Source organism: Neltuma alba, unplaced genomic scaffold (assembly GCF_004799145.2).
Source record: "Neltuma alba isolate B1F8T4 unplaced genomic scaffold, ASM479914v2 tig00012769_pilon, whole genome shotgun sequence".
Taxonomy (NCBI): Eukaryota; Viridiplantae; Streptophyta; class Magnoliopsida; order Fabales; family Fabaceae; genus Neltuma; species Neltuma alba.
Genome location: NW_021637179.1, coordinates 399,220 through 424,228, shown reverse-complemented (window position 1 = coordinate 424,228; position 25,009 = coordinate 399,220). Strand labels below are relative to the sequence as shown.

The 25,009-nt window shown below is 34.7% G+C and overlaps 3 protein-coding genes and 1 pseudogene across 8 annotated transcripts; 1 reads left to right on the top strand and 3 right to left on the bottom strand.

The window, feature by feature from the left end:
- The first annotated feature begins 707 nt into the window (after window positions 1-707).
- Window positions 708-3,932, top strand: LOC114730840 (protein OCTOPUS-like; annotated as a pseudogene).
- An 860-nt stretch (window positions 3,933-4,792) lies between these two features.
- LOC114730848 (E3 ubiquitin-protein ligase RNF170-like) lies at window positions 4,793-7,363 on the bottom strand. Its single transcript, XM_028917958.1, has 2 exons — window positions 7,182-7,363; window positions 4,793-5,558 (listed from the first exon to the last, which is right to left on the bottom strand). Exon 2 carries the CDS (start codon window positions 5,494-5,496, stop codon window positions 4,933-4,935), a length of 564 nt encoding a protein of 187 aa, XP_028773791.1. The 5' UTR covers window positions 5,497-5,558; window positions 7,182-7,363; the 3' UTR covers window positions 4,793-4,932.
- A 6,937-nt stretch (window positions 7,364-14,300) lies between these two features.
- Window positions 14,301-16,287, bottom strand: LOC114730847 (uncharacterized). The gene is made up of 2 exons (XM_028917957.1): window positions 15,717-16,287; window positions 14,301-14,976 (listed from the first exon to the last, which is right to left on the bottom strand). Exons 1-2 carry the CDS (start codon window positions 16,050-16,052, stop codon window positions 14,509-14,511), a joined length of 804 nt encoding a protein of 267 aa, XP_028773790.1. The 5' UTR covers window positions 16,053-16,287; the 3' UTR covers window positions 14,301-14,508.
- Window positions 16,288-17,670: 1,383 nt separating this feature from the next.
- LOC114730842 (protein NRT1/ PTR FAMILY 8.1-like) lies at window positions 17,671-21,115 on the bottom strand. Of its 6 annotated transcripts, none has more exons than XM_028917948.1 (5): window positions 20,965-21,115; window positions 20,327-20,470; window positions 20,021-20,238; window positions 19,120-19,670; window positions 17,671-18,710 (listed from the first exon to the last, which is right to left on the bottom strand). In XM_028917948.1, the coding sequence occupies exons 2-5, from the start codon at window positions 20,430-20,432 to the stop codon at window positions 17,882-17,884; spliced, it is 1,704 nt and encodes a 567-aa protein (XP_028773781.1). In that variant the 5' UTR covers window positions 20,433-20,470; window positions 20,965-21,115; the 3' UTR covers window positions 17,671-17,881. The 6 variants fall into 6 exon arrangements, with proteins under 6 accessions (XP_028773781.1, XP_028773786.1, XP_028773783.1 ...); XM_028917953.1 differs by having other exon boundaries at window positions 17,671-18,550; window positions 19,335-19,670; XM_028917950.1 differs by having other exon boundaries at window positions 20,327-20,467; window positions 21,024-21,034.
- Window positions 21,116-25,009: the final 3,894 nt, after the last annotated feature.

Here is a 25,009-nt window from a genome sequence, read left to right as displayed (position 1 = left end):
ATTAAATAAGTCTTATATTAAGAATCAGATGAGTAACTAAAATATAATTGACAAGCCACACATCAAAATAATTTGACATCCAAATATTTAAATTGTCATGAAGATATTTCATTAGGAGCAGCAAGTCGCTCGAACCTCAGGGAAAGTTTTTTTTTTTTTTTTTGGTTTGGCAGCAAAAAGACTTCTGGTTGGGTCAGCGTAATATTCAGTAAATAGTGACAACTCAGAAGGACGAAAAGGTCATTTCGGAGGAGGTGCCCCTAGAAACCAACACACCATACTCCACAGACTAAGCGAAACAAAACGAAAAGAAGTCTCGCAGGGAACTCTAAGAGAATTAATGAGAGAGTATGCTGTTTGGGTAATCCATAATTCCGTTGGGTAATCCCTAATTCCCTGTTCCGCCTCCACCCGGTTTCTCCTTTCTTTTTCCAATCCTTTTTATATTTCCCGTTGCTTCTGTCGCTTCTCTCTCCCTCCCCTCTCTATATCTCTCACTTTCTCGCTGTCTGTTGGACCAAACAGACGCCACTCTCTCTCACACACACACCCTCTCTCTTTCTTTCTGATTCTGTTCCTTTCTTTCCTTGTCATAGACCCTGAGAGAGACAAGAGCGCGCACGCTCTCATTTCTCACCTTCCTTTCAATGGGTGTTCTTCGATCGTAACATGAGCAGAGTGGAGAGGTTCATTCTCATTTTCTTGTTATGAATCCCGCCGTCGATTCCGCTGTTGCAGCAGCGCCACCGCCATTGTTACAGCAGCAGCAGTTGCTGCAGCCCAATCGACCTTCCACCTCCTGTGATCGCCACCCGCAAGAGCATTTCACAGGCTTTTGCCCCTTATGCCTCTGCGAGCGCCTTGCCGTACTCGATCCCAACTCCTCGTCTTCCAGTTCCTCAAGCCGGAAACCACCAACTTCCCTGCCGCCGCCGCCGCTCTTAAAGCCATCTTCAGGCCCTCCTCTGGTGGTGGAGGCGGCGGGGGGAACGCCTCAGGTCGTGGAAACCGGCCACCCACTTCGTCTTCTTCATTCTTGCCGGAGCTTCGCCGGACAAAGTCGTTTTCTGCTTCCAAAAACGAGGGTTTCTCGGGTGTCTTTGAGCCCCAGAGGAGGTCCTGTGACGTAAGGGCTCGAAGCACTCTCTGGTCCCTCTTCAATCAGGACGACGGACGCAACCCTCCGAAGAATGAAGCTCCCCGAGCTGAGGTTGAGGTTGAAACGAGGAATTTAGCCTCTTCTTCGAATTATCAGGGCCCGGCATTCGTGTCGAAGGTAGAAGAAGAGGATGAGGACGAACATGGGGATGAGGAAGAAAATGTTAAAGATCATGAAGACGAGATTATGGTTGTGGAGGAGCCAAATGTGGGTAATGTGACTGAGAATCGGGTTCAAGAAATTGTGGAAGAAGAGGGTGGAGCCGGAATTAGTCGTTGAGGAAGATATAAAGACCATGAAGGACCACATAGATCTCGATTCCCAGACGAAGAAGACTTCTGGGAGAGATTTCAAAGAGATTGCAGGAAGCTTCTGGTCTGCGGCTTCCGTTTTCAGCAAGAAATTACAGAAGTGGAGGCAAAATCAGAAGATGAAGAAACGCAGACATGGTGGTGGGTCCGCCAGACTGCCTGTGGAGAAGCCTATTGGGAGGCAATTCAGAGATACACAGTCGGAGATCGCAGATTATGGATTTGGGCGAAGATCGTGCGACACCGATCCAAGGTTCTCGCTTGATGCTGGCCGAATGTCGCTTGATGCTGGCCGAATGTCGTTCGATGATCCTCGTTACTCTCTAGATGAGCCTAGGGCTTCCTGGGATGGCTACTTGATCGGAAGAACGTTTCCGAGAATGCCCACTATGCTTTCTGTGGTGGAAGATGATCCAGTTCCCGTTTTGAGGACGGATACTCACATCCTAACTGAAGAGCCCGCGAATGCGATTAATGAAAATGATATGGCTCCTGGTGGGTCCGCGCTGACCAAAGAGTACTATTCGGATTCTAGGAGAAGGAAGAGCCTTGATAGGTCCAACTCGATTAGGAAAACTGCAGCAGCAGTCGTAGCGGAGATGGATGAATTGAAGCCAGTTTCAAACGCCAAGGTGACTCCTGCGTCTGCCGATTACTTGCATGGCCAAAAAACGGTTTTCGCCGATAGAGACTTGAGAGATTCAAACTCGAATTCAATGAGGGATGATAGCTCTGAGACCTTTGATATGGGTTTTAGAGACACTTCATCTGTTATTGGGAGTGGTGACCGGAAAGGGTCTAAGAAGTCTGGCCGGTGGAGCAAGGCTTGGAGCATTTGGAGTTTTTTCAGAGGTGGAAATAAAGATGAGGATGAAGATCGGTATAGTAGAGCTAACGGGGTTGAACGTTCTTACTCAGAATCTTGGCCAGACTTAAGAGGGAATCGCAATGTAGATGCCAGGAGTACTTTCAATGCCAAGGTGTTTCGAAGTAACAGCAGTGTGAGCTGGAGAAATGCACAAAACATTGGTGGATCATTTGATGGCCCTCTGAGGAAGAATGGTGTTCAGGCTAATGGACAGGGAAAGAAGGCTAAAGATGAGTTTGCGTTGGAAAGGAATCGGAGTGCAAGGTATTCTCCCAGCCATTTCGACAATGGTCTCTTAAGGTTCTACTTGACGCCACTGAGAGGCAGCCGGAGAAATGGGTTCGTGAAAAGCAGGTCGAACCAGGCACATTCTATTGCAAGGAGTGTACTTCGATTGTACTAAAATTGAAGGTCCTTAAGGTGTTCTTTGGTTTGATGTTAGTTAATTTTGCTCCATTTGTTGTGTAAACAACATATGCTTGTGTATTGGTTGGTTGGATAAAGCACCCTGCATTTTTCTTTCACAGTGAGTAGCAACGCATGCTTCTTCAGTTACTCTGGAATAACAAGAATTTTCAATGTCTCTTTTGCTCTAAAAATGCTGTTTCCAGTGGGCATGATTCTTTGCCTATTCTTCCATATTAGTTCCTCTTGTTCCCAGAAAAGGCATGGGACATGCATACGGATCCATTGACAATATCAATATGAGAACGATTTGGTTTCTTTTTCTGTCTCTATACTGCAAAAGGTTAGCTGGTTGGTATAAGGTTACAAGGCTTATAATTGTGAAGGATTTTTGTAGTTGAATTTTTATTTTATTTTTGCATGTTACATATTCCTGCGAAAGTGGTAACAAGGTGGGCTCACGCCACCTTGTTTTGCTTCTCGTCATAGATTGTTAGAGTATAACACTGTACCTCTGTCTAAGTCCCTTTTCCTTTTCCACCCACTAATCATACTTTATTACATGTGACTTTACCCCAGGCCATGGTCCCAACAAATCACTTTAGTTTTGCCATATCAGCACAGCTATGTACATTCCAGGCTGGATTGAATTGAAAGAATTTGTTGATCTTTCAATATATCCGCAACTTATAATCCTCCAGCTTCATAGCTAAGACCATGTTATTGTTGGTTACGTTCCTTTAGGGCTTTCAACAGTAATACTGTAGCAAAGTTGGCTTTCTGTGATATTATGACTTGGTTTTTTTAATGGTTCTGTTGTGTACAGTGTGTCCTAAATTTTGAACTGTTTTTGTGGTTTTAGTGATGTAGGATGTGGGCGAGGATGGACCTGAAAGGTACAGGAAAAGTTGTGAGGACATAAGATAGGTGGATACAGAGTAAGGAGAAGAAGACAAACTGCTAGCAGATACATAGAAATAAGAGTGCAGAAGGTTGGCCCTCCATGTTTGGAAAAGAAGAACAATTTTGCAGATTTGTGTAGGAGCTACTGATTAACTTGAAACTGGGGAATATTACTGCAACTAGCATGTCAAGTCGACAGCATGTGTTAACTTGATGTGTTTTTTCTTTTTTACCATAATGTACAAATTTATTCGGTATAGAAATTTTAACAGTTGCTTAATGCTTATCCCTCTAGTTGCTAATTGCCATCCCTTCTCTCCTTAACCATCTTCCTTCCTGCTCATGGTATTAGTCGTGAGAAGTTATTCGTGTTTATGACATGGCACTAGAACCACAGGAGATTTAGTTTTGCTAGATTCTCAGATCTTTGAGAGAAACATTAAGGAGATGTCTTTCATGGCCCAAGTAATGAACCATCCTTGTCGGCTTAAGCTTAATCTGATTCAGTGAAACCATGATGAAGTTATTCACGACTAATCTACGAATGTGCTTTTTCACTAGCAATTGGATTGAATTGAAGGAGCCTGTGATCCTAGCTCATATCTGGTCCAAAAGCTTGTGAGAACAGAGACTGTTAACGTGCTTTCTTCTTGTTTTTTTTAACAAGATAGTTTAGGTGAGTTGAATCTTAAGACTTGAAAAATGCTAACTAGAGATACTATTTCTGATATTTAATATAAGACCTAATTGATTAATTTGAAGAGATTAAAAAAATTAATTAAATTAGTTATTTATAATAAATATATATTATTTTTTCTGAAACAACCTTACTAATAATGTGTACCAATTAGAATTATTATTTGATAGAACCTTTAATATGTATAATTTACAAGAATTATTTTGGAAAAAAATATAAAAGATAAAATAAATTTAAGTTTTATATTTAACATCAAATTAAAAATCAAATAAACTTTTATTTAAGAACCAAAAGTAATACTTAACAAGGCTTTTTCATCTGCAATAAAATTCAAATTTATAATATTATGAGTTATGAGTCAATTTTTTACCAAATAATATTTTAAAGACCGATTAAATGAATGGCCCATCTTCACGTTTCATCGTATTTTTTTGTTTAGAATAAAAATATAAACTAACATACCTTATAAAACATAAATTGACTCTGGAATAATGTCAGCAGGACTTACAATGTAAAACGAAAAAGACAAGCATACAACAAATTATGGACGAAACAACAATGTAAATAAGCATAACATCAAGGATTAAGTTCAGACACGAGAGCCCCCATGACGGAAATAGAGCAACGATCTGTAAAGAGAAGCAACATAGAGGAAGCAGAGGAGCGCAACAAGGAGATCATCCAACAAACCAAATATTCCCAACATCGCTTCGGGAATAATGTCAACAGGGCTTACAATGTAAACAACACTTGATATCATTGCCATATAGACACGAGCCTTAATGACAAGAGGAAGTGATCTGTGAGGATCCATCAGCTCCCTCAGTAGCCTTCGCAAGAGAAAAGGAAGATCTTGCATTCTCTGAAGCAGACCAGTTGCCTGACCACCAAACAGACGATTGTATGCTTCAATACCTTGTAGAACCTCAGCAACTTCAGGGTCATAACGCTGCCTTAAAAAGTCCTCAGTTGGAACCAGCAATGTAATTTGACGGCGACATAAGGGGCATCTGCATGGCCTGACAGTAGATCCATGGTGCCACACTTGCATAATACATCTTCCGCAAAACCAGTGAGAGCAATTGGCTTGGCAAGGATTGTTGTAGTCTCCATGGCACACGGAACAAAAATCGCTGGAAGGAGGACCCTCCATTTCAATCGAAGCTGTGAAATTGCTGTTTCATCGTATTTTAAGCATGAACCTAGGATGTTCTTCTGAAAAGCACGCAATTTCTGGCAACAATGAAACTGCTCTTCCGGAAGGCCGAATTACAAAATATTTGGGTCGGTTGGTCTCCATTTAAAAACAAGATAAATTAAAGTTCTTGTCAGCCTTCAGTTACGATTAAGGTCGGGTAAGGATGGACTGTTGGAGTCTAAAAATTAAAAAATCTTCTCTATGTAAATTTAAAAAAAAAAAAAAAAAAGCAGCCTAGCTTACATTTATGTTGATGGAACAGAAAAAGTGGCTAATAAAATGGAAACTGAAGCAGTGTGACTCATCGGTTCAAGCACAGAATCGGATTAGATAGGGGTTATACGACGGGTTTTACTCTCTTGGGTTTAGAACCCTAACCTCCCTGCTCATACTCAGATCAAACTCTAGAAAATGAAAACGACGATTTGGAAGTTTTGAATCCTTATAAAGAAATATTAATACATTTCTTCAATAAACTCAAGATCAGAAGGATGTATTGTTATTATTATTATCTATCTTTAATGCATGAAGAGCTTATTAATTCGACGCAATTTTTCAATTTTTTTAAATCTTGTTGATGCATGCATAAACTTCTAAATAGGCCATTTAATTCTGCCATTTTTAATGTTGCAGTGTTTTCGCTCTTAAAAGATATACATGTGCATTACCAAATGTGTCGTTCAATTACATATATGTATTTTCATGTTCAGTTTTTTTAAAGGAAGAAAACTCTATGATAACAACTAAATCTAACGATCATGGTTCAACAAGAAAGATCATTATGTCTAAATCCAATTGCGAAGTGATATGGCCATTGTGCTTTGTCTCTTTTGGAAACAATTTTTAAGGATGAATTGTCATCAAGTTAGACACAGAAGTCAAAAAGCTACGAGAAAAATAAGATTAAAAAAAATCCAACATTTTGCTTAATGGTGAAGATTTAGGGGTGCACATAGACGGTGCTGGGCAGGGCGGGACCCCTGCCCGATGCCCAGCTCAAAATATGCAGGCCCCTGTCGGTAGAAGCCCTAAAAAGGCTGGACAGGTTTCATTGCCCAAAAAGTGATGCCATGCTAATATCATATGGAAAAAAAATTCCATCCACACCTAAAAATTAGGTTTCATAGTTCAAAAAACACACACCAAATCAGCAGCTAGTATTGATTTCATTGATTCATAAGTCAAAAAAGTTTTAAAACACAACAACTTGAATAAACCAGCAGCTAACACAGTTCATAAGAAATCCATCCCTCGTTTAAAGTTAGGCATCTGAAGCTTACATACATACATATATATATATATATATATATATGAACAATCAGTTACTGACTTTGATTCAAAATAGAAAAATAAAGTATCAATTACATTCGAGGCCAATAGTATATCAGCTGTCAAGCCTTATTCACAAGAAAAGTTCCTCTTTTTAACTCAACACAAGAATTTTATCATCACCCCAACGATTTTTATTAACTATCATTCAATTTTAAACTCAAGATTCAAAACTAATTTATTATTGCTATCAGTATAATTAACTATCAATACCTGAAACCAAATCAAAGAAATCTAACAAGGAACTGAGGATGAAAAAATGGGGCAACTGGAATGAAAATGAAAACAGAAAAATAGCAAGAAACACAAACCTGAGAGGGGGGAGACGATAGACGCGACGGAGTGAGAAACTGAAGTCTGAATCGAGATTAGCTGGAGATCGAGGGAGACGAGGGATGGAGGGAGATCCAGGGGAGCTAGGGCGCGGATTAGGCTTCTCTCCTTTTCTTGTCCCCTCCGCTACTGTTCGCTGCCCTCTTTTTTTTTAATTAAATTTTCTTTCTTTCTCAACTCTTCATTAAGCCTTGCCAGGTTGCATTTTCCTTCCTCTCTCTCGCTAGCTTGGACACCTCATCCATGACTATGCTCCGAGGACAAAATAACAAAACCCCAAAAACAGAAAAATAAAGAAAAAAGGTTTACACACATGACACATGCACATCTTTATTTCTATTATCTTGATAAAATCGATTTTATTGTGAACTTTTATCAGTTTTTCTTAATCATAAATATCCTATACTCATGATCTATTAATTATAACGTAAATATGGATTATACAACATATAAGTTGCCAAAAAAATATCAAATGTAAAAAATATTATTACTTTTCGGTCCTTATTAATAATGTACATTAAAATAAAAACCTCATAACATGTACAGTCGTAATAGAAACTATTTAAAAGTAAATAAATAAATGTGTTACAAAATGAATTGGTATCTTATATTTAGGACAAATTAAAACTCTAACTAGTTCTTATATTTAAAACTAGAGGTAGCATTATGTTTATTTTAATCTAGACCATCCAAAGTCATGGATGACTCAAATTCAATTTATCATTTTTATAATTTAAAAAAAACCCAAAGTAGTTGATATTATGATTGCACATGTTAAGAGGTTTTCATTCTAATCCACATTATTAATAAGAGTATTTTAGGATGAATAATATTTATTTGTTACAAATAACTAACTTAACTAATTTTGACAAAAAAAATTAATTTAACTATTTTTTTTATATTTATAAATTAGTTATTTAGTTTTTATATTAAAGAACAGATGTAATAATATTTTTTACATTTGGTATTTTTTTTGGCAACTATGTTGTATAATCCATCTTTATACTAGTCATAATTAATACTCCTCCGGTCCTTAATATAGGACCCAATTATTGAGTTGGTTTTGGTCCTAAATATAAGACCCATTTCTCATATTTATCAATTTTCTCTAAATTACCCCTATGGATACTCCCTCAACCATAATCAAATAGAAGAGGAAAATGGGGTATTAAGAAAGATGATTATGGTGTTTTAGGAAAAATGTGTCACTTTTCTTATAATTAACCAACTTACCTAACTTCTTTAATCTAATCAAATTAATTAAATGGATCTCATATTAAGGACCGGAGGAGTAGATTATGAATATAGGGGCTAATATTTATGATTGAGAAAAACTGATAAGAGTTAACAATAAAATCAATTTTTGGTAAGAAAAAATCAATTATATCAAGATAACAGAAACAAACATATGCGTGTGTGCCTACCTTTTCTTTTCTTTATATTTTTCCCGGTTTTTTTTTTTTTTTCATATTGTCCTGGGAGCATAGATGAGGTGTTTAAGTTAAGGAGAAAATGGGAAGAAGAGGTAACATGGTAAGGCTTGGAGGAGGGTTGAAAAAGAAAGGGGGGAAAAGAAAGCGACCAACGGACCGTAGCGAAGACAAAGAAAAGGAGAGGAGCCTAAGCTGCGGCGGGAGCAATCAGAAAAAGCAAGGACTGAAAAAAATAATGGTTAAAAACTTAAAATATGATAAAATCTTATAATATGTATTACTATATTATATACTACATATTATTATATTACGTTTGATTGTTAATATAAAATCTTATTTGATTTTTATTTTATTTTTAAGTATAAAATCCCAATCTACTTTTTTTTTCTTATTTATTTATTTATTTTTTTAAAGATAGTCCTTTCAATAATAATAATTCTAGCTAATAAACTTGATTAATAAGGATATTTTAGGAAATACAATATTTATTTATCACAAATAACTAACTTAACTTATTTTTTTAATCTACTCAAACTAGTCAACTAGTTTTTATACTTAGGACTATAGGTAATAATATATTATTATAGATATTTCGGGTGAGGCCAAACGGATAAAACAGGATACCATGCCCGCAGCTTGACCCTACTCGTGATCAATCCTGCCCAAAAGTGCCACTTTCTTTTTGGGCTGTGTTTTTAAGGATCAGGCTAGGCTTTTTTTTTTTTTCGGGCTCGTGCGGTTCACCGGGCCTGGCATGGTGGACATCCCTTCTGAGGATAACATAGAGAAAACGGAGGATGGAATATACAACAGAGAGAGGTTGGCATCCCAATTAGTACTGGGAAAACGGGCCGGCCCGTTTAAGCCCGAGTTCCAAAAATCACTCATTTTTTCAAGCCCGGCCCGCGAGATAACAGGCTCAGGCTGGCCCGCGGGCTTTTAGCCCTTTTAATTAAAATGAAATTTTTAAATTTTTTTGCATATTTTATCAAAATAATAAAAATAAAACAATAAAGTTACTAATAAAAGGTATAAATATAAATAAAATTAACTTACAAATATAAACATCATCATGTCTAAACATATATCACAGTGTAATAGAGTCTATTGAATAAACAAACTAAATAGAGGACAGACGTAAACAACTAAATAAGCACTAAGTTCAGTAAATAATTACAATGTAGATGATCTGGTTTAATTATCAATAATTAACAAAAAAGTTTAACTAACAAACATAGTATACATAAAGAATAATCATTTGTCATACCGATAAAAAAGAAAAGAGTCCATCATCTTTAGTTCTAAATTTGTTTCTAACTATAAAAATGATATAGATCTTTATTTTAGTTCAAAAGATTTTTTGATCAATTATATTTCAAGTATAAAAAATATGGGAGAATAACAAATAAAGACCATAAAAATTACACATACAGTATTTTAACAAGTTTTGACAACTTATAAATAACAATATATTTTTGTGAATATGTTTAGTTTTAAATTTTGCAATTTTCACGTTTTTTTGGTTATTTTTCCCACAACTATAATGATTCTTTTTTTTTTTTGTGAATGCTATCTATGTGAACGGTTGGAATAAGTAAAATTAAGATTATGCTATGTCTAAAATGTTAGGGTTTCTTTTTTTAAGTTAAGAAAAAAATATAAAAATTAAAAAAAATTGACGGGCCTAAACAGGCCGGCCCGCGGCCCTACAGGGCCAGCCCGTTTATTTTTCGGCCCTACAGGGCTGGCCCTTTTAAGCCCGACTTTCCTTTCAAGACTCCAAAATACAAGCCCGGCCCTCGACTTAAACGGGCTTAAACGGGCTCGGCCCGACGGGCTCGGCCCGTTTTCCCGACTCTAATCCCAATGGCATGTGATGGCCCAACTTTATTAGGCGTCATTTTGGTAAGTGGAGAAGAAGTCATTTGTTCAAGGCCTTTATTTATGGATCACTTGGCAACACGGTTTTACATTAATATCTATTCCACGATTCCATGTCTCATTTTGAAGTACAAAATTCTTTTATAAATGGAAGAATGACGATTGGATTTGATGATGTTTTTGTTTTCACAAAGAAAAACAAAGTCCATACACAAAGTCACAAAGTTAGGCAACAACATTGTTACAATTCATAAGCACTAGCCTGCTTATATATTACCTTAAGTCTTTAATATAAAAACTAAATAACTAATTTACGAATATTAAGAAAATCGATTAAGTTAGTTAGTTATAATAAATGAGTATCGTCTTTCCTAAAATATTCTTATTAACCATGTGTATTAAAGTGAAAGCTTTTTGAAATATGCAATTACTATAGGGACTATTTTGAAAAATAAATAAATAAATATGGACACCTCATCCATGACTATGCTCCGAGGACAAAATAACAAAACCCCAAAAACAGAAAAAAAAAAAGGGGTACACACATGACACATGCACATATTTATTTTTATTATCTTGATATAATCGATTTTATTGTGAACTTTTATCAGTTTTTCTCAATCATAAATAGCCTATACTCATGATCTATTAATTATAACGTAAATATGGATTATACAACATATAAGTTGCCAAAAAAAAATATCAAATGTAAAAAATATTATTACTTTTCGGTCCTTATTAATAATGTATATTAAAATAAAAACCCCCTAACATCTACAGTCATAATAGGAACTATTTAGGAAAAAGTAAATAAATATATGTCACAGAATGAATTGGTATTTTATATTTAGGATCAAATTACTAGATGGACTATTATGTTTATCTTAATCTAGACCATCCAAAGTCATGGATGACCCAAATTCAATTTATCATTTTTATAATTTTAAAAAACCCAAAGTAGGTGATATTATGATTGCACATGTTAAGAGGTTTCCATTCTAATACACATAATTAATAAGAGTATTTTAAGACGAACAACATTTATTTATTACAAATAACTAACTTAACTAATTCTGACAAAAAAATTAATTTAACTAATCTTTTAATATTTATAAATTAGTTATTTAGTTTTTATATTAAAGACAAGATGTAATAATATTTTTTACATTTGGTATTTTTTGGCAACTTATATGTTGTATAATCCATCTTTATACTAGTCATAATTAATAGATTATGAATATAGGGGCTAATACTTATGATTGAGAAAAACTGATAGGAGTTAACAATAAAATCAATTTTTAGCAAAAAAATAAAATAAAATCAATTATATCAAGATAACAGAAATAAACATATGCCTGTGTGTCTACCTTTTCTTTTCTTTATTTTTTTCCGGGTTTTTTTTCATATTGTCCTGGGCGCATAGATGAGGTGTTTAAGGAGAAAGTGGGAAGAAGAGGTAACATGGCAAGGCTTGGAGGAGGGTTGAAAAAGAAGGGGAAAAGAAAGAGACAGCGGACCGTAGCGGAGACAAAAAGAAAAGGAGAGAAGCCTACCCTGCGGCGGGAGCAATCCGAAAAAACATAAAATTTTATTTGATTTTTATTTTGTTTCTAAATATAAAACTCCAATCTATTTTTTTTTTATATTTATTTTTTTTAAGATAGTCCTTCTAATAATAGTAATTTTAGCTAATAAACTTGATTAGTAAGGATATTTTAAGAAAGACAATATTTATTTTTCACAAATAATTAACTTAACTTATTTTCTTAATTTATTTAAACTAGTTAACTAACTTTTATATTTAAGACCATAAGTAGTAATATATTACTATAGATATTTCGGGTAAGGGCAAATGGATAGGGTAAGATACTTAGCCCGCAATCCTACCCTACCCGTCATCCTGCCCAAAAGTGTCATTTTCTTATTGGGCTGTGTTTTTAAGGGTTGGGCTAGGTATTTTTCCGGGCTCGTGTGGGTGTACCGGGCCTGGCGTTGTGGACATTCCTCCTGAAGATGACATAAGGAAAACGGAGGATGGAATATAAAACAGAGAGGGGTTGGCATCCCAATGGCATGTGATGGCCTAACTTTATTAGGCGTCATTTTGGTAAGTGGAGAAGAAGTCATTTGTTCAAGGCCTTTATTTATGGATCACTTGGCAACACGGTTTTACATTAATATCTATTCCACGATTCCATGTCTCATTTTGAATTACAGAATTCTTTTATAAATGGAAGAATGACGATTGGATTTGATGATGTTTTTGTTTTCACAAAGAAAAATAAAGTCTATACACAAAAGTCACAAAGCTAGGCAATAACATTGTTACAATTCATAAGCACTAGTCTGCTTATATACTACCTTAAGTCTTTAATATAAAAAACTAAATAACTAATTTGTGAATATTAAAAAAATTGATTAAGTTAGTTAGTTGTGATAAATGAGTATCGTCTTTCCTAAAATATTCTTATTAACCATGTGTATTAAAAGTGAAAGCTTTTTGAAATATGTAATTACTATAGGGACTATTTTGAAAAATAAATAAATAAATATGAAAAATAAATTCAAGTATTATATTTAAAGCTAAATTGAATCTACACTTAGCTTTTTATATTTATAATTGGAGCTTGTGATCTCTGTTCTTGCTTGCATGCTTGAATCCTACTTTGAAAAATCAATAGATAGTTACTCTTACAGTCCTAAATATAGACCTTTATATAATGTATATAAGGGTCTTATATTTAGGATTGGAGGAGTAACTTGGACGAATAAACAGAAGATGTGCAAACTTGTTTTGGTTGAGTTATCCAAAATGCTTGACCTTAGGAACTGCTTTCAACAAGCTTCCTGATAATAATCACCAGAATTGGAATTGGATCACTACCTGGCCTGTTGCTATCATGCATGGTTCTGATAAACTAGGAATCAAGAAATATCATCACTGAGGAATTCTGATAAACTTCTCCTCACCAGTGTCATTATTCTCCTATTGGCATTTTAACAGCAAGCCAATGATTCTGTCTGTCTTCCTGTTGTTTCCCTGCTTTAGGTTAGTGGTAGAAGCTCAATTTGTATGGCTTTGAATACTTCTCTAATGGTTGATTTTTGGAGTTTAATTTCGCAAATTTAGATATGGAAGAAGCATTAATTAAGCTATCTCTTTCAAATATGCATACCCCTCTTTCCAAATATATTATATGCATTCATTTTAGTAAAGATTCAAGCTTTTACAACCTTGTCAAACCCAAGTTTCTGGCCCCCTTTTATTTACCATGAATAAAAGGTAATGCCTTCGCAATGCCAGTCAAGATGTAAAGTATTCATTATATTCCTAATTTCCTATAATCATTACTCAACAAATATTTTTCATATTATTAAATTTTATCTAGGGATATATATGGCATTTCATATCTAAAAATAACTTTTTTCGTTCCATTTCCTTTTCTATTGTATTTTCTTCTACAACTATTCTTTTAATTTATTAACCAGGAGCTTAGGAAACTAGTCACTAGATTCGTTGTTTAGAAGAATTTTAGCGTCAATGTAACTAAATGTAATTTGATTGTGGTTGATATTTTTTTGTTGATTTGGAATAATTAGAATTTCCCGTTTAGCATAGTTTCATACTACACGAGTTGACCATAATACATTAATTATTTGATCACTAAAATTATTATAAACTGATTTGGTATTCATTAAGATTTTCCATTATAGATTTTTTTTAAAAAAATTGTAATCTTTTCATTTAAAAAAAAATTAAACAAACGAACCTAAATGAATATATCTTCATCTCAAATTCACTTCTTCTTGACTCTTATTGTGCCTACTTAATGTATTTTAATACCTAGTGAAGCCAATATGTTAAGGAAGGGTGCTGAGTAAGAGCTGTTCTGTGTCACAACAATGGAAGAAATAAACCACAAGAAGTAGAAGAATGTGAGCTTTTTCTTTCTTCCTATTTACAATGAATCACAGCAAACATAGATGCGCTTCATTTAGTTTCTTCTTCATTATCATCATCTTGGTTGGTCTTCTCCTGTGATATCGCACTGGTTTCTGATGACATTTTCTGTTCATAGATGAACTGAGAAACTAAAGCCACAAGAATGGCTGCAAGAGCTGCAACTTTTCTCCAATCAGTAGGTGAAGAAGATGAAAGAGAATCCACAATTCCAAAAGAAAGGAGGCCAATGAAGAACAAGTAAATGTTCTTTCTGGTTCTGCTTCCAGCTTTTTCTTTAGTCACATCTTTGATCTTTTCTGCTTCCTCTTTGGCTTTCTCTTTGTCAACTACAGGAGCTTTCTGCCTCAGATTCTTAAAGAAGAGGCCTTCGTTTCTGTCATCCTCCATTTGATCTTCAAAATCAACTAGCTTGTTTTCGTTCTCCTCAATCTCTCGTCTGTTTAGTTCTGCAAATTCCTCAAACTCTAGCATGCTGCTCTCTATGTTTGCCGTTATCTGTACATGATCAGCGAAGAAATATGGTACTCAGCAAATTATGCTACATTTGTTTATTATGTGAAACATAATCAAGGAAGAAATGTCATTTTCTAACTCGATTAAAGATATTTCTAAAAAATATTGCAGTAAAAATTATTATACAAAACGAGTCATACCAACAGAAACCACCCTATGGGCTGTTTATTATGTGGAACAGGATTTATTAGAGTTAAAACAAGAGACATACCCTTTCGCTAGCGTGTTACTATAAGGGTCTTATATTTAGGATCGGAGGAGTTTTATTTATTACATTGATTGAAAAAAAAATAGTGTTATCATTATTTTTTTTGCCCTGAAAATAGTGTTATTATCCACTATTAATATGTAACAATATACTACGTCTAGTTTTTAATATAAAATTTCGTTTAACTTTTATTTTAATTTTAAATATAAAACTCAAATTCACTTTATTTCTCATATTTATCTATTTGTTTTCTAAAAGTAGTGCTTATAATAATGATAACTCTATTAGTAAGGATATTTTAAAAAAGACAACATCTATTTATTACAACTAATTAACTTAGCTCTTATATTAAGAACACTGAGTTATATAAAAAAAAATTAAAAAAAAATGGACTACTTACTAACGATATAGGAATCAGTAAAAATTTTGCGTCAAAAAAAAATACCAACAGAAAACAATCTGTGGACAGTTTATTATGCGGAACCGGATTTATTAGTTAAAGTAAGAGACATACCCTTTCGCTAGCTTCATCTAAGCCTTTGAGAGCATCGTCTCCGACTTTGTCAAGCTCAGCGATGGCTTCCTCGCCAAATTGGGTTAAATACGCGGATCTCTCATCCAGGTAATCAGTGAGGCGAACCTTCTGAGCTTGAAGCATGGCGATTCTAGCCAGAAGTTCTTGGCTGCGAGCATCTCCGTCTGGTGGTGGAGGAGGAGGAGATTGGGGATCTGAATCGCTGGACTTGCAGAGGCACAAAATGGAACTTCTGGTGCTGGGAAATCTGGCCAGGTAGAGAGTACTGTCCTGAATAGGGCAGAAGGAATGGTTGATCGCTTTGACGGCAATCATCTTTCCATTCCAAACAGAAAGAAAACGAGGAGGATTGGGGGAGAAAGGGGTTCTGAGAAGTGAATTTTGGCGTGCCGCTGAATGTATTTTGAACCTCTCGTCCTCTACATTATCTATATGGATTTTGTAGACAAGCGATGGAGATGGATATTCATTCTAGATAATTTCCTTCATTATTCGTTGTGCTAGCAAATAATAAATAAATAAATAATAGGATTAAGGAGACAGGTGAGAATTCGAAGGCTTATTATTCAAGAAATTGAGGTCATTATATGTGATTCCCCCCCCCCCCCCCCAAAAAAAAAATTAATGATTTCGTTGATGTAATTTTGATTGGGACCAATTCAGTACTTATAATTTTAACCAGGTCCCTGCATTTTGAAAAATAAAATTCTGAAAATAAGTTTTTTTTGAAAAAAAACATTTAGATACTAACGATTGTTAATAAAAATTTAGTTGTATGAAGTTAAATATTGGAAAATGAGTTGCAATTGAAATAAAATTATAGGAATCAAATTGTAATAAATTAAAATTTAGAAGCTGAGTTATAATTCAGAACAAATTATACAATTTTTTTCAACAAAAATGACCTTTTTTTTTCGGGGCTGGGGACGAAAATGTGATTGAAGTTTTAGGGATTTTAATCGCATAAGTTAACCAGCCCAAAAATAGAGGTCATTATAGTCTGATTATATGTTATTGGGCCATGGGCAGCGATCCTGTATTTTCCATAATTTGGTCCAACTTGTTTTGGTCCAAATTATTAAAAACATTGTGCCCAATCCAGGAGACAAATGGGACAGACTTGGGGGTGTAGAAAGTAGAAACTAGAAACTAAACAAATAAGAGGGGGGACAATCATACCAGGCCCAGGCCCAGGCCGAGGCCGGGGCCGGACTGTAACGGTGCACCAGAAAGATGAAAGATGAGAAGAAATAACTAAAAAGCTCAACGGTTGGAGGTGAAGAGAAAGGGACAAAGGCACTTAAATAGTGTCAGGGCAACCAGATAATATTCTTATCCACAATCAATAATTAGTGCCTAATTCATTTCTCTTTAAACTCTAATAAAGTCTTTAATGCTTGATTGATTTTCCCGTCAATTAATCATTCATTTTCTGATTCTCTTGATCAAAGAGGTTCTTCTCTCTTAGATCAAACAGTCCGGCCCATTAAAACCAGACTGAGACCCATTGTCCAACAAGAGGAACTATTAATTCGAGGAAATGATTCCTAGCCTAGGCATTAAAAAAAAAGGCCGTTTAGCAACTGGGAACATAAACCTAAATTTTCTTGGAAAAATTGCAAAAAAAGATCTTGGAATTGTAAAAACGTAGATAGGGACTCTTGATAACTCTACGTTTTTGTAATTCCAAAGTCTTTTTTTGCAATTTCTCCAATTTTCTTTTATTTTTTGAATTATTATTAACATTCAATTCACAAACTTTATACAAACTTCGTTATTTACCGATGCTTTTATTTTATGACTTTTGGGGTCATAGAAGTAAACACATGACTTCAGACGCAGATTCTCTCCTAGTGGCAGAATTATCAGTAGTATTAATCAACGTCACAGAAAAAAAGTTCACTCTTCGCGCAAATGTTGGTTTAAACTAAGATGGAAGCAATCTTAAATAATCATAATTAAAACAACTCAAATAAAATATATACAGATCCAAATGTATGACCATAATGCAACTAACAATAATTCTTGACCCAAACAAAGTCACTGATGTTGAAGAAGGCATTGCAGTTAAGTTTCCTAGTAATGCAAGGAATGAATAATTAGCAGAAGGACTTAGGTTGAAGCCCTTTAGAGTTGCCAATGCATCAACAGGCAGATCCAGTAGTCTTCTTGTATGTATACCTCTTTGCGACCCAGATAAACACAAGGAAATCAAGCAGGCTAAGAATAGCCAAGAGCCAATAGAAATAATCAAGATGACCCCTGTTAAGATTATCTGGAATCCAACCAAGTTTGCCATGCCTTGTGGTCACTTTAGTCACTATAGTAACAAGCAAAGTGCTCAAATAATTGCCTAAAGCATTAGTTGTGAGTGACAGAGCTGAGCACAAGCTCCTCATGGCATCAGGCGCTTCACTGTAGAAAAACTCCAGCTGACCAATGTTAACAAACACTTCAGCACATCCAACCAGAAAATACTGTGGAACTTGCCAGAAGATGGACAAGGGGAGGAACTCGACATCGTAGTAGTTGTTTCTACGAACCATGTTGAGACGAACAACCTCTAAAATGCCAGCAACAATCATGGAGAAAGTGGAAATGACAAGCCCTATGCCCATTCTTTGAAGCTGTGTGAATCCTCTCTCGTGGCCAGTGAACTTCCTTGCATAAGGGACAATGATGAGGTCGTATACTGGAGCCCAGAATATGACACTGAGAGTGTCAAAAAGGGATAGGGACGCTGATGGGATTTTGAAGTTAGGACCAATATGTTGATCCATTGTGTTGCCTTGTAAAATAAACATGGTATTCATCTGGCTGTATACAGTTGCAAAGATGATCAGTAATGCCCATACTGGCAACAAGCGAATTATAGCCTTCAGCTCTTGTACTTGTGTAACTGTACAGACCCTCCATGGACTTGGTGATCCCATCTTATCAGATTCAGTCTGTACTGCGGCCTTATCCAAAAACCTAGAATCAACATTTTCTATTAGATAACATCATTAATATTAATAATGTATCAATAATGTATCAGGAACAAACAGGCAAGTAGGTGCTTGAAATTGTCAGGCTCATTGGTCTTTAGTCTTTGAATGTTAATAAGTACAGTAAGTAACCCATAGGTCTTGACAGAACATGCAACTAGTAGGCTGTTTTTGGCCCTTTGGAGCCTGAATTGTGGATTCACTAATTTTTTGGTACTACATCTAAATGGCCTTGGTCAAGATCAAATTGTTAGTCATATCTGCATGTTCTTATAATTGTCTAATCCAATTAATTCTTAATAGATAGCAACTTATTTGCCATTTATCATAAAGAAATAAGCACACAGTAATATGCCTTATAAAGATAAAACAGAAACCTGGATAAGATAACTCACTTAATGTTGTCTGTATAGTCAAGCTTACGGCTTCCTTTGATGTTAGACTCTGGATCTTCAGTTTCATACAGAAGGGCCTTATCAGCTGGCACTTGCACTCTACATTTTCTGCAAGCTGCAACGATAACTTGACAAATCCTTGTAAGGGGACTCCCCCCCGGTAACTGAAGTCTGTACAGCCGACTGCCACAAAAGAAAGATATAATTGCAATGACCATTGCAACTGCTGGGACTCCAAAACCCCATCCCCAGCCAACGTTCATTTGAATCCAAACCAGCAAAGAGGAAGCAAAAAGTGCGCCAATGTTGATTGAAAAGTAAAACCAGTTGAAGAAAGAACTCTTCCTTTTCTTCTCTTGCTCATCATTTTCATCAAACTGATCTGCACCAAAAGATGACACACATGGCTTGATACCACCAGTCCCAAGAGCAATCAAGTAAAGTGCTATAAAGCAAGCTGCCGTTTGCTGCGTCGATGGATGGCAACCGCCAGAATCACATGATGGCTTTAGCCCAGGAGCAGCTGCTGACAATGTTAAGAGTGTCATTCCCTGCAAGACAAATGTAATATGATTTTAAATGACATGCAGGTTAATTGAGATAGAATAACTAGTAGTGACACACGCTGTTTGCAATGAAATTGACCCATATTTTCTTTGGTAGAGTCAGAAGCACCATTTTAGATTAAGCTTCCCAAGTAATTAATACATTGGGTAAAGACAGATAACCATCATGGTCACAGAACCACCTTTCCCAGGTAGTTAAAATGTTGATCTGTGATGACTAGGATCCAAGTAGAAAATAAAATGCAAAATTATACAATAGAGTTCTCATGAAATGCTTGAATTAAACAGGGGGAATGAAACAAAGAAGAGAAAATAGTGTCTTAATCTGAACTTACAATGACGTAGATAGTTGAGAAAGAAGCAATTGTCCAGTATCTTCCCAGGTATGCATCAGCTACAAAGGCTCCAAGCAACGGTGTGATGTAGCATGTCCCTGACCAGGTCGTGACATTATTTGCAGCAGTTGCATTACCTTGGCCAAACCGTTGTTGAAGATAGTTCACCAGGTTCGTACTCATACCATAGTAGGCCAGTCTTTCACAACATTCATTGCCTGCCACAAAATTTTTCAAGTTTACGTGAAAGGATTCTTTTATTTTTGGGGGGGGGGGGGGTTGGGATGAACAATATAAATGCAATACCAAGAATGAAGCGGCATGCTTTCCAATTTCCGGTCTTCTTCTTGTTGGCTGGATCCTTGCGGATATCGACTGTCCCATCTTTTACATATATGTCCTCGTCTGCCATGGATCAGTTCGTGGTTCTTTCAAGAAACTCTTCAACTACTGAGATCAGTTTTTATGTCCATCAAAACGACGTCTTAGTAAAACATGCAAGAAACTTTATCAAGTTCAGATTACGGATTTTCAAGGTCATGGATGATTAATTTGAAAGATTATCGGTATAAAGGAACTAGTTGAAAGATTCAGATGTGCAAGCCCAGTTATGGATTTCACGATGGCTAGAATATTTCTCAACGAAACTGCATATGATGTTATGATTCGCAAATACCGGAATATCGAAAAAAAGCCTCTAAAAGCGCAGTTTGTTTTTCTATCGCCATGCGAAAAGGTAGAAAAACGTGGAAATTAGTCAAATATAAAAATTTTGATTACCGGGACCCACAAAACAAAACTCTGGGATTCTCGCAGAACGAAGCAGAATCATAAACAACCAGTGACCAGCGAACACACATGCAAGCAAGTAGCAACCCAGAGAGAGTGAGAGAAACCATGAAAAGCGAGAAGCATACGAGTGAGAAGAGAAGCAGAGGATATACCTGGTTCACAATTCGCTGTATGTGAGTGCTATTGACGGTATTCGGATCAAAGAAACCACCAAGAAGAAGAAGAAGAAGAAGAAGAAGAAAAAGGGTTGTGTTGAGGATAATGTTATGTGTAATGCCTAATCATGCGAGCGAATCATGGAGATCTTTGTGGTTAGTGCCGTCAGCCAGCCTCCGCAGGAGCAACAGAGAGAAACGCGAAGGAAAACAACTAATTAATATCCGCCAATAGAAAGACAGTAAATTAATTGCTCAAGATATAAAAATTATCTATCTATCTTAAGAACAATGATAAGAAGGAAATAATAATAATAATAATAATAATGATAATGATAATGATAATGATAATGATAATAAAAGAGCTCAAAGATAAGTGCCTGTTGATTTTGGGTGAGAATGAGAAGGGAACAACGCAATTACAAGAAAAGATTATGATTTTAAATGACATTAATAATATCTATAAAATTTTAATAGCGGTTTAATAAAATCAGAAATCAAATCCTTGACGTCTTGTGATTATTTTGCTTTAAATCATATATAGAGTATCATTAATATTTATTAAATTTAGAGGTATGACAGGGTATTGACCGAAGAGGATTGATTTTGTTGAAAAGTCAACTATATGCTAGTATGGCTAACTAGTAGTGTGGAACTGGGTGGAGGAAAAAAAGCCTGCGGATAGAAGCCATAGTTGCAACCTGCGGATGTCTTTTAATGAAGATAAAAATGAAAGTAGTAGTATAAAAGTTTTTAAAAAAATTATTGCTTATATTTAAGACTAATCTTACGAGAGTGAATGTTGTTTATATACAACAAGGGAGGGATATAAAATGATTCATAGTTTAGTAAGAAAAAGATTAATTTGTGCCATGTTTGATGTAGAAAAGTGTTTTCTAATTAAACAAGAAAATAGAATTATATCTATCTCAATTTTTTCTCAGTATACACTGATTTTCACCTTTTCAGAAAGTATTTTTTCAGATCCTATATATCATTTCTGGTCCTTAATATAAAACCTTGTTTGACTTTTATTTTAGTCCTAAATATACGACCCCAATCCACTTTGTCTCTCAAATTTATATATTTTTTTCAAGAAAGTCCTTCTAACAATAGTAGTTCTAACCAATACACTTGATTAGTAAGGATATTTTAGAAAAGACAACACCTGTTTATTATAAATAACTATCTTAATTTCTTTCTTTAATCTCTTTAAATTAGTCAACTAACTTTTATAATTAGGATCGGAGGTAGTGTATTACATTATAATATAATTTGTAGAGCTGAGAATTGTATTGGTAATCCACTCGTTTTTCCTTAACTAAAAGAAATTAAAAACATGCACTTTATGAAGAAAGTTACATTTTTTCAACCCAAGAAAGTTACATTAGGACCTTAGTTGGTCTTTGGTCAAAAAAAAAAGAAAAAGGGACCGTAGTTGGCTTTTTCATCCTTTTTATCATCCACGACTTCCTCATTTATGATGGGAATTGATTAAAGGTGGAAAATCATGCCCCAAAAAACCGCAGTTAAGGTCAATATACAATTTTCAACGCTTCTTTGATTATCATTTTTCAATGCTTTTCAAATTTATTTTAAAAAATTAATAATTTTTTTAGCAAATGATAAACATAGAAAAAGTTTATTAATATGCACATCATATAGTTATAGAGAGTTTGAAATAGGCTATATTATTTAATCATTTATAAACAATACAAATTTCCATATATTTTTTAATACCAATAACACAACTTTGGATTTGCGTTGCCATCTGCATCTGCAGGGGTGTTTAGATAAAAAATTAAACTATGATTTTAAAAGTAATTTTACAAAATAAATATATGAAAAATTTATCTCAATTTAAAAAAAATATTTTTAAAAAGCATTTTCAGCAATAGCCAAATACTCCCTATGGCAAATCTTAAAAGGAAAGGCAGTAAATGGGAAAATAGCAATCTACAGCGTAAAAAAGAAGAAAAAAAAAGAAAAGAAAAGGATGATAGTAATGAGTTTGGGTGTACCAAAAACAATTGATGGCCCACTTCTCCATTCAAGACATTAAATGTCACATATTGCCTTAAATCTATGCTTCCCATAAGTAAAGTATAATATTCAACTATGCATCCCACCTCATATCTTCGTTGAACCATATAGTTTACCCTTTTCATCATTTTAAATTTTAATTACCATTTATTGGCTTTCATCTCACTATGATAAATTCATGTAAATATGGCATCCAGCATATCAGACACCTCATGATCTCAATAAATAGTCCTCACTCCCATTCATTAATCTCCCTTACCACAATTTTCATAAATTGTGTAATATCGTCATGAGAATTGAAAAAGAGAACAACGTCGACCAACAGAATAAGAAATAATTAATCAATTATCAAACATAATAATAAAACATGACGGCATACCCTCCCTTCTCCCATTTATGTTTGAATGGAGCAAAAGGTGAAAGAAAATTAAAAAAAAAAGTAAAAAAATTACTATTTTTGAAAGTTTTTCTTCCTAATATTCTTTCCGGTTCATGTTCACTAAGTATTATATTGATCAATTATTATTTGGTTGGGAGAATTACAATGAGATTCCAAACAAGAAAAACAATTAAAAAAAAGTCTCAGAAATTGTCATTCTCGCTGTAAGATCTATCATTATAGGCTGTTAAGATTGTTATTGAAAATTTTTGATAATTATTTTTTTTTATGAGACGTGATTATAATTCCTCCTGTTTGGTTCTAGTTGGGGTTCAAGATGCTCGTAGGTCTTCCCCCATGAAACTAACATTTGACTTGATGGTCGCTTAGCCATCAGCTATTGGATTCCATCATTGAGTGACGGAAACAAAGGTGAAGCAGATGGGAGGGTTATTTCTTATTGGGTCGGGCACAGACTAGTCGGGGCGGTTGACTCCGGACACGAGTGGTCTTAGAACCAAAACACTTAGGCTTGACGGTTGCTTTATTTGGGCTTCCTAAGCAACTGGACCAAAACACTTGACAATATAGGCAAGTTCAAAGCATTGTCCCGCTCGCCTTTTCCTCCGTGCCTGCCAACACTCTTGCATAAATATTAAATATTTAACATATATATATATATATATATATTATGAAATACTTGTGTATATATCTATTTAGTATTTAAAGTCTATACTATGAGATACTAATTTCCTACCTCTTTTTAACGTAACATTTATCTTAACATTGGTTTTTATTATTAATAATTTTATTTTAACTCAATTTAAAACATATTTGTTTTAAGGGAAAAAGACAGAAAAATACTACTTAAACTTCATAATCCCCAAATGGTATGTTAAATTTGAAAAATCCCAAGAGACCAAATTGGGATTATTATGTAAAAAGAAAAGACCAAATTGCCCTTTATTTTAAATATTATTTTTAAATATCACAGCAAGCCAATCACTAAAGCTCCGGCGGCGGCGGTCACCGGAGCTCTGGCGACCAGCTGACAATTGGTCACCGGAGCTCCGTTGGTCAGAAAATTTTTTTTAAAATTTTTTTACAACTTCAATATAATAGTTAACAACTTTTGTAATGCTATTAACAACTTCAGTATAACAATTAACAATAGGTTTTCTAGGAAATTCAACAAACTCCGGCAACCGGAAACAATTTTTTTGAAAATTTTTACAACTTCAATATAATCGTTAACAACTTTTGTAACGCTATTAACAACATGTTTTCTAGGAAATTTAACAAAATCCGGCGACCAGAAACAATTTTTTTGAAAATTTTTACAACTTCAATATAATTGTTAACAACTTTTGTAACGCTATTAACAACTTTAGTATATCAGTTAACAACAGATTTTTCAAAAAATTCAACAATTGGTCGTCGAAGCTCCGGTGGAGGAAAACAATTTTTTTTTTTTTGAAAATTTTTACAACTTTAGTATAATGGTTAACAACTTTTGTAACCCTATTAATAACTTCAGTATAGTGGTTAATAACAAGTTTTTGAGTTTGTTAAAGGCATTTCTGAAGTTATAAAAATGCCAATTTTTGAATTTTTTGAAAA

Bases quoted from the DNA above. Each gene is read 5' to 3' on its own strand.
- LOC114730847 (XM_028917957.1), bottom strand. From the start codon at position 16,052: ATGATTGCCGTCAAAGCGATCAACCATTCCTTCTGCCCTATTCAGGAC. The intron at 14,977-15,716 runs GTATGTCTCTTA...GATCATGTACAG, and splicing joins TAGATGAAGCTAGCGAAAGG to ATAACGGCAAACATAGAGAG.
- LOC114730848 (XM_028917958.1), bottom strand. From the start codon at position 5,496: ATGGAGGGTCCTCCTTCCAGCGATTTTTGTTCCGTGTGCCATGGAGAC.
- LOC114730842 (XM_028917948.1), bottom strand. From the start codon at position 20,432: ATGGCAGACGAGGACATATATGTAAAAGATGGGACAGTCGATATCCGC. The intron at 20,239-20,326 runs GTATTGCATTTA...ATTTTGTGGCAG, and splicing joins AGCATGCCGCTTCATTCTTG to GCAATGAATGTTGTGAAAGA. The intron at 18,711-19,119 runs GTGAGTTATCTT...TGTTGATTCTAG, and splicing joins GACTATACAGACAACATTAA to GTTTTTGGATAAGGCCGCAG.